The sequence below is a fragment of the Pseudophryne corroboree genome, chromosome 11 (assembly GCF_028390025.1).
Source record: "Pseudophryne corroboree isolate aPseCor3 chromosome 11, aPseCor3.hap2, whole genome shotgun sequence".
In the NCBI taxonomy this organism is placed as follows: Eukaryota; Metazoa; Chordata; class Amphibia; order Anura; family Myobatrachidae; genus Pseudophryne; species Pseudophryne corroboree.
Window position 1 is genome coordinate 225,738,845 of NC_086454.1, and position 18,743 is coordinate 225,757,587.

General features: G+C 45.3%; 1 protein-coding gene across 1 annotated transcript in view; it reads left to right on the forward strand.

Annotated features, from left to right (window-relative positions):
* LPCAT2 (lysophosphatidylcholine acyltransferase 2) overlaps positions 1 to 18,743 on the forward strand; it is a 218,370-nt gene that overhangs the window by 98,295 nt on the left and 101,332 nt on the right. The window contains exons 11-12 of the mRNA XM_063945284.1: positions 5,686 to 5,811; positions 11,502 to 11,655. Coding sequence (XP_063801354.1) covers positions 5,686 to 5,811; positions 11,502 to 11,655 — 280 coding nt within the window. The remainder of the gene's footprint in view (positions 1 to 5,685; positions 5,812 to 11,501; positions 11,656 to 18,743) is intronic.

Genomic DNA, 18,743 nt, shown 5'->3' on the forward strand with positions numbered 1-18,743 from the left:
TCTTTAACACTATTTCTTATTTTAATTGCATCTGATTTTTGTATCACTTTCTCTATAGCTTTGGCTTCTTAAACATTAATCTATTAACATTATAGTTTTTTCACTGGTATGCTGCCCTGGGCTCAGGGGTGTATCTTCCTATTGGCCAGGATGGCACTTGCCAGGGGCGCTGGCCAAGGAAGGGGCGCCGCCCAGCAGTGCCACCTGCGCCAGGGGCTAGAATGACCTGGTAGTTCTCACTGAGTACATCAGACACTCTCTGTGACTATGGTCACAATGATGGTGAATATAGCCAGGGAGCGGGGCACTTCCAGGTATGGGGAGTGCCTCACCTCCTCTTCCTCATCCGCTCCCCTTCTCATTGTTTGCACGCGGTCTGTCATCAAACACCAGTCACTACAATCAGCACCAGTCAGCAGTGCAGCATGATCTTACCTGTACATTTTCTGCGGTACCGTAGCTGCACTGCATGGTCTATCCTGGCAGTCTGGATCACAGGTTACAAAGTGCTCTGTATGGAGAGGTATCCAGACCAGTGACTGCCTGTCCAGCTGTGTTGAGACTACAAGTCCCAGCACACCTTGTCAACTGGATTTGCTAGGACATGTAGTGCCACCACACCTAGAGAGGGGTTTTTAACTATATGTATGTGGGCATATATCCCCTCGGTGTCCCTGTCCGCACCCTCCTTTTAATTCCCCCTCAGTGTCCCTGCCCGCACCATCCCTATAACTGCCGCCTCAGTGACCCTGCCCATACACTCCTGTAATTCCCTCTCGGTGTCCCTGCCCGCACGCTTCCCATAATTCCCTCTGTGTCCCTACCCGCACCCTAACCGTAATTCCCCCTCAGTGCCCCTGCCTGCATCCATCCCCATAATTCTCCCTCAGTGTTCTTAACCTCAGCCTCCCCTGTGACGCCCCCCTCAGTGTCCCTGCCCGCACACTCCTGTAAATCACTCTGTGTCCCTTCCCGCACCCTCCCTGTAATTGCCCCTCAATGTCCTTGACCTCAGCCTCCCTGTAGCTCCTCCCTCTCATTTTCACTACCCGAACCCTCCCTGTAATTCCCCTTTAGTGTCCCTGACCTCAGCCTCCCTGTGACTCCCCCCTCATTGTCCCTGCCCACACCCTCCTGTAATTCAACCTCAGTGTCCCTGCCCATACCCTCCCCGTAATTCCCCCTCAGTGTCCCTGCCCGCACACTCCTGTAATTCAACCTCAGTGTCCCTGCCCATACCCTCCCCGTAAGTCCCCCTCAGTGACCCTGCCCGCACACTCCTGTAATTCCCCCTCAGTGTCTCTGCCCACACCCTCCCTGTAATTGCCCCTTAGCATCCCTGACCTCAGCCTCCCTGTAAGCCCTCCAACTCATTGCCCCTACCACATAGGCAAACGTTGGGGGGGGGGAGGGGGAGGGGAAGGGTTCCGGTTGCCCGGAAACCCCCCCTCCTCTTGGCAAGTGGCTCAAAGTATGAAAACAATAGCAATGGTATATAATACGATAACTAGAGCTACCACCACATAATGCAGTTTAAGGGACAGAGCAGAGCTGCTGCACATGCCGAATGGTAGCATCTTCTTCTACCAAGTTTGTTGTGTGAATCCTCAATCAGTACACTGGACAAAAGAGTAGCTACCAGGAAGAAAGGACAGGAGCCTTACCATGAGGTGGGAGAATGTGTGCTTAAAAAGTGCAGGACTGGTTCTATTATGTTTGTGTATTTATTTATTTATTATGGTATGTTTAATCTTTTTCCTGACCATTTATTTATATTATTTAAATGTGTGATACAGCCTATACTATAGACCATCTATAGTGTTAAATATTAATACTGTATTCCATACAGTATACATTAATGTCCAGGGACTTTACCAGACCCCCACAATTGCTCTAACGTTCCGCAGAGTGGGAGATTGTGTACTGCATTTGGAAACCCCCCTCTAGAAATCCTGCGTTTGCCACTGTACCTGCACCCTCCCTGTATTCCCCGTCAGTGTCCCTGACCTCAGCCTCCCTGTGACTCCCCCCTCTGTGTCTCTGGGTTGGGGAGGTGGGGGGCGCCAGTTCCTTATTTTGTCAGGGGTGCTCAGACCCCTAGATACACCCTTGCCTGGGCTGTCTGGGTTATGCTGATTTTTTTTGGGTGCCACGCTTTGCACCTAGATATAGCACTAGGGATCCCCAATATATATACAGAGAGGCCTTGACGCGGCTTGGGGGCTTACACATACATTTGCGCAGATATATGTAACCGAGCTCTCTGAATTCTAAGATATTGTATGGGATTTAAATCTGGTTACTGCTATCATTCAGGGTGCTGGGAGAAACAAAATGTGTTTTTTTTCATCCTTTAACACCAAGCTATGACCCGGGTGTCAACCCAGTAATAGCCCAGGTTATTTTGGCAGTGTGAAAGAGGTATGATTGCCTGCAAATATCAACCAACCAAAGTGCAGGAGGAGTTCATTCATGGTCTTGTTCCACCAAGTTACTGACCCCCTACTACTGTAGAGTAACAATGCATAATGTGGAACTTGACTTCTAGTGGAGGGGGCCCACTGGGGATTTCCACTGTGCACCTGGGGGCCTGTCCAAAATTGGGCATAGCTATGCTGAATTACCCTCTCCCCCTAACAAAAAGTATAGCCCTGCCCATGGTTGTCACACATGTTGTCACACAAAGATAAATAAAGATTTGAGTTGGTTTTGCACCTATAGTACACACTCTATATTTTGAGGTTGTCACAAAATACAGTATAACCATTTCAAAGTCCCAATAACCATTCCCTGATGTTTTTTTTTTGCCTTCTTGAGACTTTCCTCCCCAACAGGTACTGTACATGGTACAGAAAGCCAACTGCTCCAAGGCTAACTTAAATCTGATAACAAATAGCACAGTAATGGCTAACCTTGACACTCCAGCTGTTGTTGAACTACACATTCCAGCATGACCTGCATCAGTTTTAGCATGGCCAAATAACAAAACTGTAGCAGGGCATGCTGGGATATGTAGTTCAACAACAGCTGGAGTGTCAAGGTTAGCCATCACTGAAATAGCATAAAATATTTTATTTTCCCTTCTGTCTGGAGCATAAGAGCTTGATACAGATCTGAAACAGTCTGAATATTCATACTTTCTGAACTTATTACAGGCAAACACTAGACCCCACTACTCATCAATCATGAAGCCAAGGGAAAGTATGGACTTGGATATTTAATTATGTTTGCCCAGTATTACTAAAATGAATATTATTTTTCCACATAAGAAAAAGAAAGTTCTCTAGAATAATATGAATGTCGCTAATTTCACAATAAGGATAAACTGCTATTATCAGCAAAGCTCCAGGCCTGACAGGTCTCCCATATTTTAAATTTGACACCAGATATTGTTCTGATAATTAAATGTGGTGCCAGAATTGGTTTAATATATTCAATATTACTGTAGCTCATTATGTTACTAATTACCAGGTATGTTTCAGCAAAGAGCACCACACACTGCATCCTTTATAGCTGGATTTATGTTTTGGACATTTACTCTAAACACTTGTGCAGCTTTCAGGCATGTGAATTTACTGAGTCTAGCAAGATGGCGACTTAGTCCCGGTTGTTTCCTTCCATACATAAAAATAACAATAATAAAAATAATAATTTTGTTTATATAGCGCTCTTTCTCAGGACTCAAGGTGCTTTACAAACATCAAAAACAATTCACATAATACAGCAAATTACAATCCACACAGACATATAAAAAAACCTATAGTGCACAGTAAGCATAATGTAAGGTTGGTGCAGGCATTTTGGTAATAGCTTCCTCGGGTTGTGCATTCCACCCACAAGGTACCAGGTGAGGCAGCCGTCTTGGGCACACTATGTAGGATTACCCTGGGTGGAATAGTCTACCACAAGAAGAAATTACACAAAATGGGGTGATTGCAGTGTTCTAACGTGTAGGGTCCCATCAAAACCATCAGGTCCATGTATTTCTCATCCCATCCCCAAGCATACCAGATGAGGCAGCCATGTTAGGTGCACTACGAAGGTTACACTGTGGGAGGTGAGTCCAAGGCATGTACAGATGTAGCCACGCCCGTCTAGCTTGGCTACATTGCAGACGGGCACTCTTGGTGCGGTTAGGCGATCCAGCGCCTAGCCGCATCGAGGCAGTGTACAGAAACGCTTCCATTCATGCAACTGAGCGTGGCTACATCTGTATGGGAGAACTGACACTTGTGTAGTAGTATGTTGTACCTTGTATGGAAAGAACCACGTGAAGTACCTCCTGTCCACAGAGGAACCATCCGAGGAAACCATCTGGGGTGCACTGTGCAGGTTACTGCTGACAGGGTGTACAATCAGTGGAGGTATACATTACAGGTATAGCACACGATGGGGCAGAAGTACACTGTAAGAAAGAAAAAAAACAGAATAAGAAAGAAAAAGCACATGGTAAAAACACATTTGCTGGTAGTCAACGGAAGGCAGAAAATTGGGATTACATATTTTGATGAAATTATAAATGCCCTGGTCTAATGGGAGCAGTATGGACGGGTATGAGAATGTGGGGAGCTCACTAATGTCCGATGGAAATGTCCCTGCCCAGCCTGGTTTTGATGCTCTTCCCCACAGCTCCCTGCTCATCTTTAGGGGTAGTCCCGGCGACAGTCCTGATGTTCTCCACCAGAAGCTAGTACTGTAGGCCTGGTCCTGGTTTTCACATGTCAGAGGCGAGGAGAGGCCACTAATGATCCTGAGCTGCAATGTTTGTGAAACTTGTTTCATTTAAGATTCAAGAGTAATCCACAGTTCAGATCCTGTTCAAACTTCAGTTCTAACTGCATCCTTGAAATTACAACCTTAAAATGCATCCTTAACAAATGCATGCAGAAATCCCGGGTTGATGTGCATTCACATGCAAAAACAGTGTCGGACTGGGGCATGAAGGGCCCACCGGGGAATGCAGTGGTAGGGGCCCATGTTTAGGGGTGTGGTCATTCTCCAGAGGGGGTGTGGCCAGACATTACATTGGATTGCCTAACCATTAATGAGTGCATGGGCTGGGCCCCTTGACAAATATATAAATAATTCTAGTGCGTGCATGATTATGTACCAGATAAATATTGGTTATGCACTGCAGAGAATACATCATAGTCCTATGCAGTATAAGGTAACATATGTATAATTCATGTGCAGAGTCTGGAACCTGATCACTAGAGGAGGAGGAGGGCCCCCAGGCAGTGGGGCCCACTGGTGGTTTCCCCTGTACCCCTATGGGCCAGTCCGACCCTGTGCAAAAACCTGGGATATAGCTACATGTGTGAAAAGGGAATTACTGAACCAGAGTTACATGAGGCCCAAGGCCTTCTGAAAACTAGCCATGCTCCTAAATTGAGGAGGTTGTTATTCTTCAAGTGATGATTATGTCATCTAGGTCAGCTTGACCAACGTCATCATTTTGCACGCCATGCTGCTGTTTATTAACATACTGTACAGTATGAATTAAATCTACATACAGTATTTCAAACACATTTCATACATGAAATTAAGCCAACAAAGTGCAGAGCTTCATTAATGACATTTTTCATATTTTTTTTTATGTACCCTTAATAGTTACATATTTTCTGTTGTGATGTTTTCTTAGTATTTTGAAAGTCTTGCATAACCTTATTCATTGATGTTTTGCAGAGCTCTAGGAGTCCCAGTCACTGATCATACATATGAAGACTGCAGACTAATGTTAACAGCTAGAGATCTGACTTTACCCATGGAGGCCGGTCTTGTGGAGTTCACAAAAATCAGCAGGAAGTTAAAGTGAGATACTTTTATTATGCTTGTTCACTCCTTGATATTATTTGTCACCAGTCAAATTGATATCATAACCAGCATTCAAATGTTAATCAGCAAGTGATCTTTGAGGATGAGAAATGATGACTCTGAGCCAAGGGAGGGTTTTCCTCAGACCAAGCATGCTGGCATTAAATGAATTAGCACCAGTCTGATCTTTATTTAAGTCCAAAAAACCCTTGGGCCAAATTACACTCTTGTAAAAATCTTCAACAACATTGTAATTGCACCACATCAGTTGGTGGACTGCACGCTACAGAATCCACATCAGTTGGTGGACTGCACGCTACAGAATCCACATCAGTTGGTGGACTGCACGCTACAGAATCCACATCCATTGGCAGACTGCATGCTGTAGAATCCACATCAGTTGGCACTGCATGCTACAGAATCCACATCAGTGGGTAGACTGCATGCTGTAGAATCCACATCAGTTGACAGACTGCATGCTGTAGAATCCACATCAGTTGGCACTGCATGCTACAGAATCCACATCAGTTGGTAGACTGCATGCTATAGAATCCACATCAGTTGACAGACTGCATGCTGTAGAATCCACATCAGTTGGCACTGCATGCTACAGAATCCACATTAGTTGGTAGACTGCATGCTATAGAATCCACATCAGTTGGTAGACTGCATGCTATAGAATCCACATCAGTTGACAGACTGCATGCTGTAGAATCCACATCAGTTGGCACTGCATGCTACAGAATCCACATCAGTTGGTAGACTGCATGCTATAGAATCCACATCAGTTGGTAGACTGCATGCTATAGAATCCACATCAATTGGTAGACTGCATGCTATAGAATCCACATCAGTTGGTAGACTGCATGCTATAGAATCCACATCAGTTGGCAGACTGCATGCTATAGAATCCACATCAGTTGGCAGACTGCATGCTATAGAATCCACATCAGTTGGTAGACTGCATGCTATAGAAACCACATCAGTTGGTAGACTGCATGCTATAGAATCCACATCAGTTGGTAGACTGCATGCTATAGAATCCACATCACTTGGTAGACTGCATGCTATAGAATCCACATCACTTTGTAGACTGCATGCTATAGAATCCACATCACTTGGTAGACTGCATGCTATAGAATCCACATCACTTGGTAGACTGCATGCTATAGAATCCACATCACTTGGTAGACTGCATGCTATAGAATCCACATCACTTGGTAGACTGCATGCTATAGAATCCACATCACTTGGTAGACTGCATGCTATAGAATCCACATCAGTTGGTAGACTGCATGTTATAGAATCCACATCACTTGGTAGACTGCATGCTATAGAATCCACATCACTTGGTAGACTGCATGCTATAGAATCCACATCACTTGGTAGACTGCATGCTATAGAATCCACATCACTTGGTAGACTGCATGCTATAGAATCCACATCACTTGGTAGACTGCATGCTGTAGAATCCACATCAGTTGGTAGACTGCATGCTATAGAATCCACATCACTTGGTAGACTGCATGCTATAGAATCCACATCACTTGGTAGACTGCATGCTATAGAATCCACATCACTTGGTAGACTGCATGCTATAGAATCCACATCACTTGGTAGACTGCATGCTATAGAATCCACATCACTTGGTAGACTGCATGCTATAGAATCCACATCACTTGGTAGACTGCATGCTGTAGAATCCACATCACTTGGTAGACTGCATGCTGTAGAATCCACATCACTTGGTAGACTGCATGCTATAGAATCCACATCACTTGGTAGACTGCATGCTATAGAATCCACATCACTTGGTAGACTGCATGCTATAGAATCCACATCACTTGGTAGACTGCATGCTATAGAATCCACATCACTTGGTAGACTGCATGCTGTAGAATCCACATCAGTTGGTAGACTGCATGCTATAGAATCCACATCACTTGGTAGACTGCATGCTATAGAATCCACATCACTTGGTAGACTGCATGCTATAGAATCCACATCACTTGGTAGACTGCATGCTGTAGAATCCACATCAGTTGGTAGACTGCATGCTATAGAATCCACATCAGTTGGTAGACTGCATTTTATAGAATCCACATCACTTGGTAGACTGCATGCTATAGAATCCACATCACTTGGTAGACTGCATGCTATAGAATCCACATCAGTTGGTAGACTGCATGCTATAGAATCCACATCACTTGGTAGACTGCATGCTATAGAATCCACATCACTTGGTAGACTGCATGCTGTAGAATCCACATCACTTGGTAGACTGCATGCTGTAGAATCCACATCACTTGGTAGACTGCATGCTATAGAATCCACATCACTTGGTAGACTGCATGCTATAGAATCCACATCACTTGGTAGACTGCATGCTATAGAATCCACATCACTTGGTAGACTGCATGCTGTAGAATCCACATCAGTTGGTAGACTGCATGCTATAGAATCCACATCACTTGGTAGACTGCATGCTATAGAATCCACATCACTTGGTAGACTGCATGCTATAGAATCCACATCACTTGGTAGACTGCATGCTATAGAATCCACATCACTTGGTAGACTGCATGCTATAGAATCCACATCACTTGGTAGACTGCATGCTATAGAATCCACATCACTTGGTAGACTGCATGCTATAGAATCCACATCAGTTGGTAGACTGCATTTTATAGAATCCACATCACTTGGTAGACTGCATGCTATAGAATCCACATCACTTGGTAGACTGCATGCTATAGAATCCACATCAGTTGGTAGACTGCATGCTATAGAATCCACATCACTTGGTAGACTGCATGCTATAGAATCCACATCACTTGGTAGACTGCATGCTGTAGAATCCACATCACTTGGTAGACTGCATGCTGTAGAATCCACATCACTTGGTAGACTGCATGCTATAGAATCCACATCAGTTGGCAGACTGCATGCTATAGAATCCACATCAGTTGGCAGACTGCATGCTATAGAATCCACATCAGTTGGTAGACTGCATGCTATAGAAACCACATCAGTTGGTAGACTGCATGCTATAGAATCCACATCAGTTGGTAGACTGCATGCTATAGAATCCACATCACTTGGTAGACTGCATGCTATAGAATCCACATCACTTTGTAGACTGCATGCTATAGAATCCACATCACTTGGTAGACTGCATGCTATAGAATCCACATCACTTGGTAGACTGCATGCTATAGAATCCACATCACTTGGTAGACTGCATGCTATAGAATCCACATCACTTGGTAGACTGCATGCTATAGAATCCACATCACTTGGTAGACTGCATGCTATAGAATCCACATCAGTTGGTAGACTGCATGTTATAGAATCCACATCACTTGGTAGACTGCATGCTATAGAATCCACATCACTTGGTAGACTGCATGCTATAGAATCCACATCACTTGGTAGACTGCATGCTATAGAATCCACATCACTTGGTAGACTGCATGCTATAGAATCCACATCACTTGGTAGACTGCATGCTGTAGAATCCACATCAGTTGGTAGACTGCATGCTATAGAATCCACATCACTTGGTAGACTGCATGCTATAGAATCCACATCACTTGGTAGACTGCATGCTATAGAATCCACATCACTTGGTAGACTGCATGCTATAGAATCCACATCACTTGGTAGACTGCATGCTATAGAATCCACATCACTTGGTAGACTGCATGCTATAGAATCCACATCACTTGGTAGACTGCATGCTATAGAATCCACATCAGTTGGTAGACTGCATTTTATAGAATCCACATCACTTGGTAGACTGCATGCTATAGAATCCACATCACTTGGTAGACTGCATGCTATAGAATCCACATCAGTTGGTAGACTGCATGCTATAGAATCCACATCAGTTGGTAGACTGCATGCTATAGAATCCACATCACTTGGTAGACTGCATGCTATAGAATCCACATCACTTGGTAGACTGCATGCTGTAGAATCCACATCACTTGGTAGACTGCATGCTGTAGAATCCACATCACTTGGTAGACTGCATGCTATAGAATCCACATCACTTGGTAGACTGCATGCTATAGAATCCACATCAGTTGGAACTATTGGCAGCTGGTAGACTCCACTCAAGTGAGTTAATAGACTGCTCGATACAACAGCACCATAAATCCTTTCTTGGTTGTAAGAGGGTCCCGGTAGCTTTCCTTACACAATAAAGCAGTGGTGGATTGCAATGGAGAAAGGATAAACAAATATAAAGAATTGTGAAAATTATAAGAGTATATGCTAATTTAATACTGTAGGTGAATATTGTATATCAAGCTTAACCATTTTAAAACCACTTTATAGAGTGGTTAACAAAGACTTGCACAACCTCTCGAGCCAAAGAGCACTGGACTGATTCTGAGTTGCACGCATAGTGGCTGTAGTTGCAGGCAGCAGACATGGGTGGTCATTCTGAGTTGTTCGCTCGTTGCCGGTTTTCGCTATGCTGCGATTTGTTGCTAAATGCGCATGGTACGCATGCGCCAAGTTATTTTACACAAAACTTAGTAGATTTGCTGTTGCTCGTGCGGCGCTTTTCAGTCGCACTGCTGATCGGTGAGTGATTAACAGGAAAGGGGCATTTCTCGGTGGTAACTGAGCATTTTCCGGGAGTGTGCTAAAAAACGCAGGCGTACCAGGGAAAAACGCGGGAGTGTCTGGAGAAACTGGGGAGTGGCTGGCCGAACGCAGGGCGTGTTTGTGACGTCAATCCAGGAACTAAACGGACCGAGCTGATCGCAATCTGTGAGTAGGTCTGGAGCTACTCAGAAACGGCAAATAATTATTTATTAGCAGTTCTGCTAATCTTTTGTTCGCTATTCTGCTAAGCTAAGATACACTCCCAGAGGGCAGTGGCCCAGCGTGTGCAATGCTGCTAAAATCAGCTAGCGAGCGAACAACTCGGAATGAGGGCCATAATCTGATTTATTACTTTATGCTAATGCAAGTATCCGATCAACTAATGCGCGGGTTCATGTGTGTGCAAGCGGAAACATGTTCAGCCCATTGAGTTTATGCCGGTCACCGCATTTGTTATCATTAGTGCCTGCACAAAGCTTCTGATACACATACATGACAGTCCCACAAGGCAAGGTGATTGCTTTAGAAATAAATGTTGGGAGCGTTAGTTTATTTTGAGATTCTTCACACTACTTTAGTGCTGGGCACAGCGCTTCGACACCTACACCACTGCCTGCTCTGTGAGTCCCCGGTCAGGCACTGCATATGGGGCTTATTGAGTAATAATTGGCCATAAATTAATGTGTAAGGGGCACTACAACAGTGGCATAATGTGTATTGGGCACTGCAACTGTTGGCATAATGTGGATGGGGCACTACAACTGGGCTTTTCCCATAAATTAATGTGTAAGGGGCATTACAACCGTGTCATAATGTGTATTGGGCACTGTAACTGTTGGCATAATGTGGATGCGGCACTACAACTGTGGGCATAATGTGCAGGGGGCTTTTCCCATAAATTTATGCCCCCTTCATTTTTTTCAAGTACTTAAGGGGTTGCAAAAGTATTTATACGCTTACCAAAAAATGTGTCCTTGGGCCGGCCCTGTATGCAGGACTGATAACTGCATAACACAAAGTTTATGTTTACCAACCATCTAAATATATGCTGTATTTTGTGCACGTTTCAGCCTAAAATGGGATAACTTTAAGGACCAGTTAGAGGTTTTTGCTTCCATTGCTGACATGACAAAAGGAGGAAGAATTGGACTTGAAGAATTTGCCAGCCACCTTAAGTTACCAGTGTCTGATGTTTTGAGGGAGCTGTTTGCATTGTTTGACAGGGTATGTACATAAAATTGCAAAGTAATATTTCACAACGCTTAATGTTTGGATTTTATTTCTGTTTTTCCCAATGCCAGTTTTTTTTCCCAACAAACATGCAGGAAACACATAGAAATGCCAGTGATGTATGGCTTTAATAACTCATCACACACTGCTGTCAGGTTGGTGACTCATCCTCCATGTTGTGGGCTATTAAATTAAATTCTATTAAACTCTGTGCCCTTGCGGCTAAATTTCCAACAATCATGCAATAATTTTTGATGTGTATAATAAGTACTGCTCTATAAATAAACAATAATGATAATCATCTTCCACTAAAATAATAGCTAAACGTTTAAGCAAAGGCACAATATTAAATACAGCTTTCACCATCCCAAATGAAACAACATAAGTTGGCAACACTTGTCCCTCTGATTGCAAACTCCTAGGATGAGCTGGGAGTGGTTCATTAGGTCGACATGCATTAGGTCGACATACATTGGGTCAACCACGTTTGGTCATTGGGTCGACATGGGAAAAGGTCGACATGATTTTTTTTTTTTACTGATTTTGGTGTCGTTTTCTTCGTAAAGTGATGGGGAACCCCAATTAGTGCACAGTGTCCCCACGCATGGCTCGCTTCGCTTGCCATGCTTCGGGCAAGGTGCCTCGGTCCGCTACCGCTGCGCTCGGCACAGGTTACCGTTCCCAATTGTAGTCCACGTGGATCGTTAAGTATGAAAAAGGTAAAAAAATGAAAAAAATTGTGAAAACTCATGTCGACCTATTTCCATGTCGACCTAGTACATGTCTACCTAATGACCATGTCGACTAAACATGGACTACCCAATGTATGTCGACCTAATGAACGCTATCCGATGATCTACAGTAGTTTTATTATTGGTAAAACTTCTGTCTCCTACCAAGATATTTGGTGACACCTGCTGGTCAAATTTAAGAAGACATTTGTTTCTTCCTTTTTTAAAGCGCTGTCATATATACAAGTAGCCGAAGTACCTTGGGGCAGATGTATTAACCTGGAGAAGGTATAAGGAAGTGATTAAACCAGTGATATGTGCAAGGTGATACACGCACCAGCCAATCAGCTCCTAACTGTTAATATATCACCTTGCATTTATCACTGGTTTATCACTTCCTTATACCTTCTACAGGTTAATACATCTGCCCCCTTGTCTGGATTTACATCTTCAAGTTATTAAGTTATCAATAAGTTGGATGTAACTACCAAAATAAAAATAAAATTAGGTGGGGTTTTTGTCGCCAGTACCCCTAATCCCCAGCTTTCCTTTCTGTTCAGTTTTATAATCACTTTACATTGCTTGATGGGATTAAAGTTTTCCTTCTGTTCTCAATGTTGATATTCTAAGGCTTTTGGGTACACAATATTTTTTGTCTTTCCACCTCCATTTCTTTCAGTTATTTTAGTTAATTGATTTATGGTTATTTCAGTCAGTTATTTCAGGTCATTAAAGTTTTCATCCAAATCCATCCAGTGGAAGACCCAGAACAGTCTCCCTGTGTCAAAGTTCTGCCCAGCGTACACCAGTGGGAGGTTAGGCCAGAACTTCAACCCTTAAGTATGTCTTCCGGGACCCAGTGTTATCACTGTGGGAAGTTTTCATCCAAATCCATGCAATGGAGGCCAAGAACAGTCTCCCTGGGTTAAATTTCTGCCCACTAACAGGAGGTTCAACTGGGCCCTCAACCTTCTAGTATGTCTTCTGAGATTCGGTGTTACCACTCTGTGAAGTTTTCTTTCAAATCCATCCAGTGGAAGGCTCAGAACAGGCTCCCTGGGTCAGAGTTCTGCCCAGCGTACACCAACAGGAAGTCTGACCAAGACCCTAATGCCCCTAAAACCAGGCCTGGCGTTGGTTTCATCCCAGTCGGTGCAGGGGTTGTCTCTAATGTGTAACCGGACAAACAAACAGACCAATGAATTTTATATTTAAGATTTTCACTACACATACTGTATAAGATGCAGTGTCTAATCGCACCAAATAGAAATGAGCAATATATAGGAGTTACATAAGCGCTTTAGACATGCAAGCAGTTTTTAAACTGCCATCTGCAGCATATTTTACATGTGTGCAAAGTACTGTATTCAATAAAAATGCTCTCCATTTAGCATACATTATGGGGCATATGTAATAGGGTCCAAGCTTGCCGGAGATAAGGGATGCCAGCTGAACGCTGAGGGTTTTTTAAAGCGGCATGGTTTTGCCTTGTACAAAAACCTGCCTCCGGCATACTCGGACCCTGTTACATATGCCCCCTTATCTGAACTGAGACTGTGTCTGTGTTTGAAGCACTTTTCTCTAACGTCCTAAGTGGATGCTGGGGACTCCGTCAGGACCATGGGGTTTAGCGGCTCCGCAGGAGACATGGCACAATAATAAAAGCTTTAGGATCAGGTGGTGTGCACTGGCTCCTCCCCCTATAACCCTCCTCCAAGCCTCAGTTAGATTTTTGTGCCCGGCCGAGAAGGGTGCAATCTAGGTGGCTCTCCTGAGCTGCTTAGAATAAAAGTTTAAGTTAGGTTTTTTATTTTTAGTGAGTCCTGCTGGCAACAGGCTCACTGCTACGAGGGACTTAGGGGAGAGAAGTAAACTCACCTGCGTGCAGGATGGATTTGCTTCTTAGGCTACTGGACACCATTAGCTCCAGAGGGAGTCGGAACACAGGTCTCACCCTGGGGTTCGTCCCGGAGCCGTGCCGCCGACCCCCCTTGCAGATGCCGAAGTTGAAGAGGTCCAGAGGTCCAGAAACAGACGGCAGAAGACTTTCAGTCTTCATAAGGTAGCGCACAGCACTGCAGCTGTGCGCCATTGTTGTCAGCACGGTCACTGAGGGTGCAGGGCGCTGGGGGGGGCGCCCTGGGCAGCAATGTATTATACCTTTTTTATGGCTAAAATACATCACATATAGCCCTTGAGGCTATATGGATGTATTTAACCCCTGCCAGATCTCACAAACTCCGGGAGAAGAGCCCGCCGTTTTAGGGGGCGGGGCCTATTCTCCTCAGCACACGGCGCCATTTTCCTGCTCAGCTCTGCTGTGAGGAAGGCTCCCAGGCTCTCCCCTGCACTGCACTACAGAAACAGGGTTAAAACAGAGAGGGGGGGCACTTATTTGGCGATATGATTACATATGTGAAAATGCTATAAGGGAAAACACTTGTATAAGGGGTTGTCCCTGTATAATTATAGCGTTTTTGGTGTGTCCTGGCAAACTCTCCCTCTGTCTCCCCAAAGGGCTAGTGGGGTCCTGTCCTCTATCAGAGCATTCCCTGTGTGTGTGCTGTGTGTCGGTACGTGTGTGTCGACATGTAGGAGGACGATGTTGGTGAGGAGGCGGAGCAAATTGCCTGTATTGGTGATGTCACTCTCTAGGGAGTCGACACCGGAATGGATGGCTTATTTAGGAATTACGTGATAATGTCAAAACGATGCAAGGTCGGTTGACGACATGAGACGGCCGGCAAACAAATTAGTACCTGTCCAGGCGTCTCAGACACCGTCAGGGGCTTGTAAAAACGCCCATTTACCTCAGTTGGTCGACACAGACACAGACACGGACACTGACTTCAGTGTCGACGGTGAAGAAACAAACGTATTTTCCTTTAGGGCCACACGTTACATGTTAAGGGCAATGAAGGAGGTGTTACATATTTCTGATACTACAAGTACCACAAATAAGGGTATTATGTAGGGTGGGAATAATCTACTTGTAGTTTTTCCTGAATCAGATAAATTAAAGTGTGTGATGATACGTGGGTTTCCTCCGATAGAAAATTATTGGAGGTATACCTTTTCCCGCCAGAAGTGAGGGCGAGTTGAGAAACACACCTTAGGGTGGATAAGGCGCTCACACGCTTATAAAAACAAGTGGCGTTACCGTCTCCAGATACGGCCGCCCTCAAAGAGCCAGCTGATAGGAAGCTGAAAAATATCCTAAAAAGTATATACACACATACTGGTGTTATACTACGACCAGCAATCGCCTCAGCCTGGATGTGCAGCGCTGGGGGGGCTTGGTCGGATTTCCTGACTGAAAATATTGATACCCTTGACAGGAACAATATTTTATTGACTATAGAGCATTTTAAGGATGCATTTCTATATATGCGAGATGCGCAGAGGGATATTTGCATTCTGGCATCAAGAGTAGATGTGATGTCCATATCTGCCAGACGATGTTTATAGACACGACAGTGGTCAGGTGATGCAGATTCCAGACGGCACATGGAAGTATTGCCGTATAAAGGGGCGGTCCATCGGACCTGGTGGCCATGGCAACAGCTGGAAAATCCACTTTTGTTACCCCAAGTCACATCTCAGCAGAAAAGGACACAGTCTTTTCAGTCTCAGTCCTTTCGTACCCATAAAGGCAGGCGGGCAAAAGGCCAGTCATATCTGCCCAGGGTTAGAGGAAAGGGAAGAAGACTGCAGCAGGCAGCCCATTCCCAGGAACAGAAGTCCTCCACAGCTTCTGCCAAGTCCGCAGCATGACGCTGGGGCCATACAAGCGGACTCAGGTGCGGTGGGGGGTCATCTCATGAGTTTCAGCACGCAGTGGGCTCACTCGCAAGTGGACTCCTGGATCCTACACGTAGTATCCCAGGTGTACATTGGAAATTCGAGACGTCTTCCCCTCACAAGTTCCTGAAGTCTGCTTTACCAATGTCTCCCTCCGACAGGGAGGCAGTATTGGAAAAAAATTCACAGGCTGTATTCCCAGCAGGTGATAATCAAAGTACCCCTCCTACAACAAGGGAAGGGGTATTATTCCACACTATATTGTGGTACTGAAGCCAAACGGCTCGGTGAGATCTAAAAGATTTGAACAATTACATACAAGGGTTCAAATCAAGATGGAGTCACTCAGAGCAGTGATAGCGAACCAGGACGATATGGTGTCACTGGATATCAGGGACGCTTACCTACATGTCCAAATTTTGCCCTTCTCACCAAGGGTATCTCAGGTTCGTGGTACAGAACTGTCACTATCAGTTCAGACGCTGCCGTTTGGATTGTCCACGGCACCCCGGGTCTTTACCACGGTAATGGCCGAAATGATGATTCTTCCTAAAAGAAATATGGACGCTTTCCTGATAAGGGCAAGGTCCAGAGAACAGTTGGCGGTCGGAGTAGCACTATCTCAAGTAGTTCTACGACAGCACGAGTGGATTCTAAATATTCCAAAATCGCAGCTTTTTCCGACGACACGTCTAATGTTCCTAGGAATGATTCTGGACACAGTCCAGAAAAGGATGTTTTCTCCCGGAGAAGAAGACCAGGGAGTTATCCGAGCTAGTCAGGAACCTCCTAAAACCAGGAAAAGTATCAGTGCATCATTGCACAAGGGTCCTGTGAAAAATGGTGATTTCTTACAAAGCGATCCCATTCGGTAGATTTCACGCAAGAACCTTTCAGTGGAATCTGCTGGGAAAATGGTCCGGATCGCATCTTCAGATGCATCAGCGGATAACCCTGTCTCCAAGGACAAGGGTGTTTTCTTCTGCGGTGGCTGCAGAGTGCTCATCTATGAAAGGGCCGCAGATTCGACATTCAGGACTGGGTCCTGGTGACCACGGATGCCAGCCTGAGTGGCTGGGGAGCAGTCACACAAAGAAAAAATTTCCAGGGAGTGTGATCAAGTCTGGAGACTTCTCTCCACATAAATATACTGGAGCTAAGGGCAATTTACAAGGCTCTAAGCTTAGCAAGACCTCTGCTTCAAGGTCAGCCGGTATTGATCCAGTGGGACAACATCACGGCAGTCGCCCACGTAAACAGACAGGGCGGCACATGAAGCAGGAGGGAAATGGCAGAAACTGCAAGGATTCTTCGCTGGGCGAAAAATCATGTGATAACACTCTCAGCAGTGTTAATTCCGGGAGTGGAAAACTGGGAAGCAAACTTCCTCAGCAGGCATAACCTCCACCCGGGAGAGTGGGGACTTCAGCGGGAAGTCTTCCACATGATTGTAAACCGTTGGGAAAAACCAAAGGTGGACATGATGGCGTCCCGCCTGAACAAAAAACTAGACAAATATTGCGCCAGGTCAAGGGACCCTCAGGCAATAGCGGTGGACGCTCTGGTAACACTGTGGGTGTACCAGTCAGGGTATGTGTTCCCTCCTATGCATCTCATACCAAAAGTACTGAGAATCATAAGAAGGAGATGAGTAAGAACGATACTCGTGGTTCCGGATGGGTCAAGAAGGACTTGGTACCCGGAACTTCAAGAGATGCTCACGGAAGAACCGTGGCCTCTACCTTTAAGAAAGGACCTGCTCCAGCAGGGGCCTTGTCTGTTCCAAGACTTACCGCGGCTGCGTTTGACGGCATGGCAGTTGAACGCCGGATCCTGAAAGGGCATTCCAGATGAAGTCATCCCTACCCTGGTCGAAGCCAGGAAGGATGTAACCGAAAAACATTTTCTCTGACGTCCTAGTGGATGCTGGGACTCCATAAGGACCATGGGGATATAGCGGCTCCGCAGGAGGCAGGGCACAATAATAAAAGCTTTAGGATCAGGTGGTGTGCACTGGCTCCTCCCCCTATGACCCTCCTCCAAGCCTCAGTTAGATTTTTGTGCCCGACGAGAAGGGTGCAATCTAGGTGGCTCTTCTGAGCTGCTTAGAATAAAAGTTTAAGTTAGGTTTTTTATTTTCATAGAGTCCTGCTGGCAACAGGCTCACTGCTACGAGGGACTTAGGGGAGAGAAGTAAACTCACCTGCGTGCAGGATGGATTTGCTTCTTAGGCTACTGGACACCATTAGCTCCAGAGGGATCGAACACAGGCCCAGCCATGGAGTCCGGTCCCGGAGCCGTGCCGCCGACCCCCCTTGCAGATGCCGAAGTTGAAGAGGTCCAGAGGTCCAGAAACAGGCGGCAGAAGACTTTCAGTCTTCATAAGGTAGCGCACAGCACTGCAGCTGTGTGCCATTGTTGTCAGCACACTTCACCAACAGTCACCAACTGTCACTGAGGGTGCAGGGCGCTGGGGGGGGCGCCCTGGGCAGCAATGTATAATACCTTTTTATGGCTAAAATACATCACATATAGCCCTTGAGGCTATAT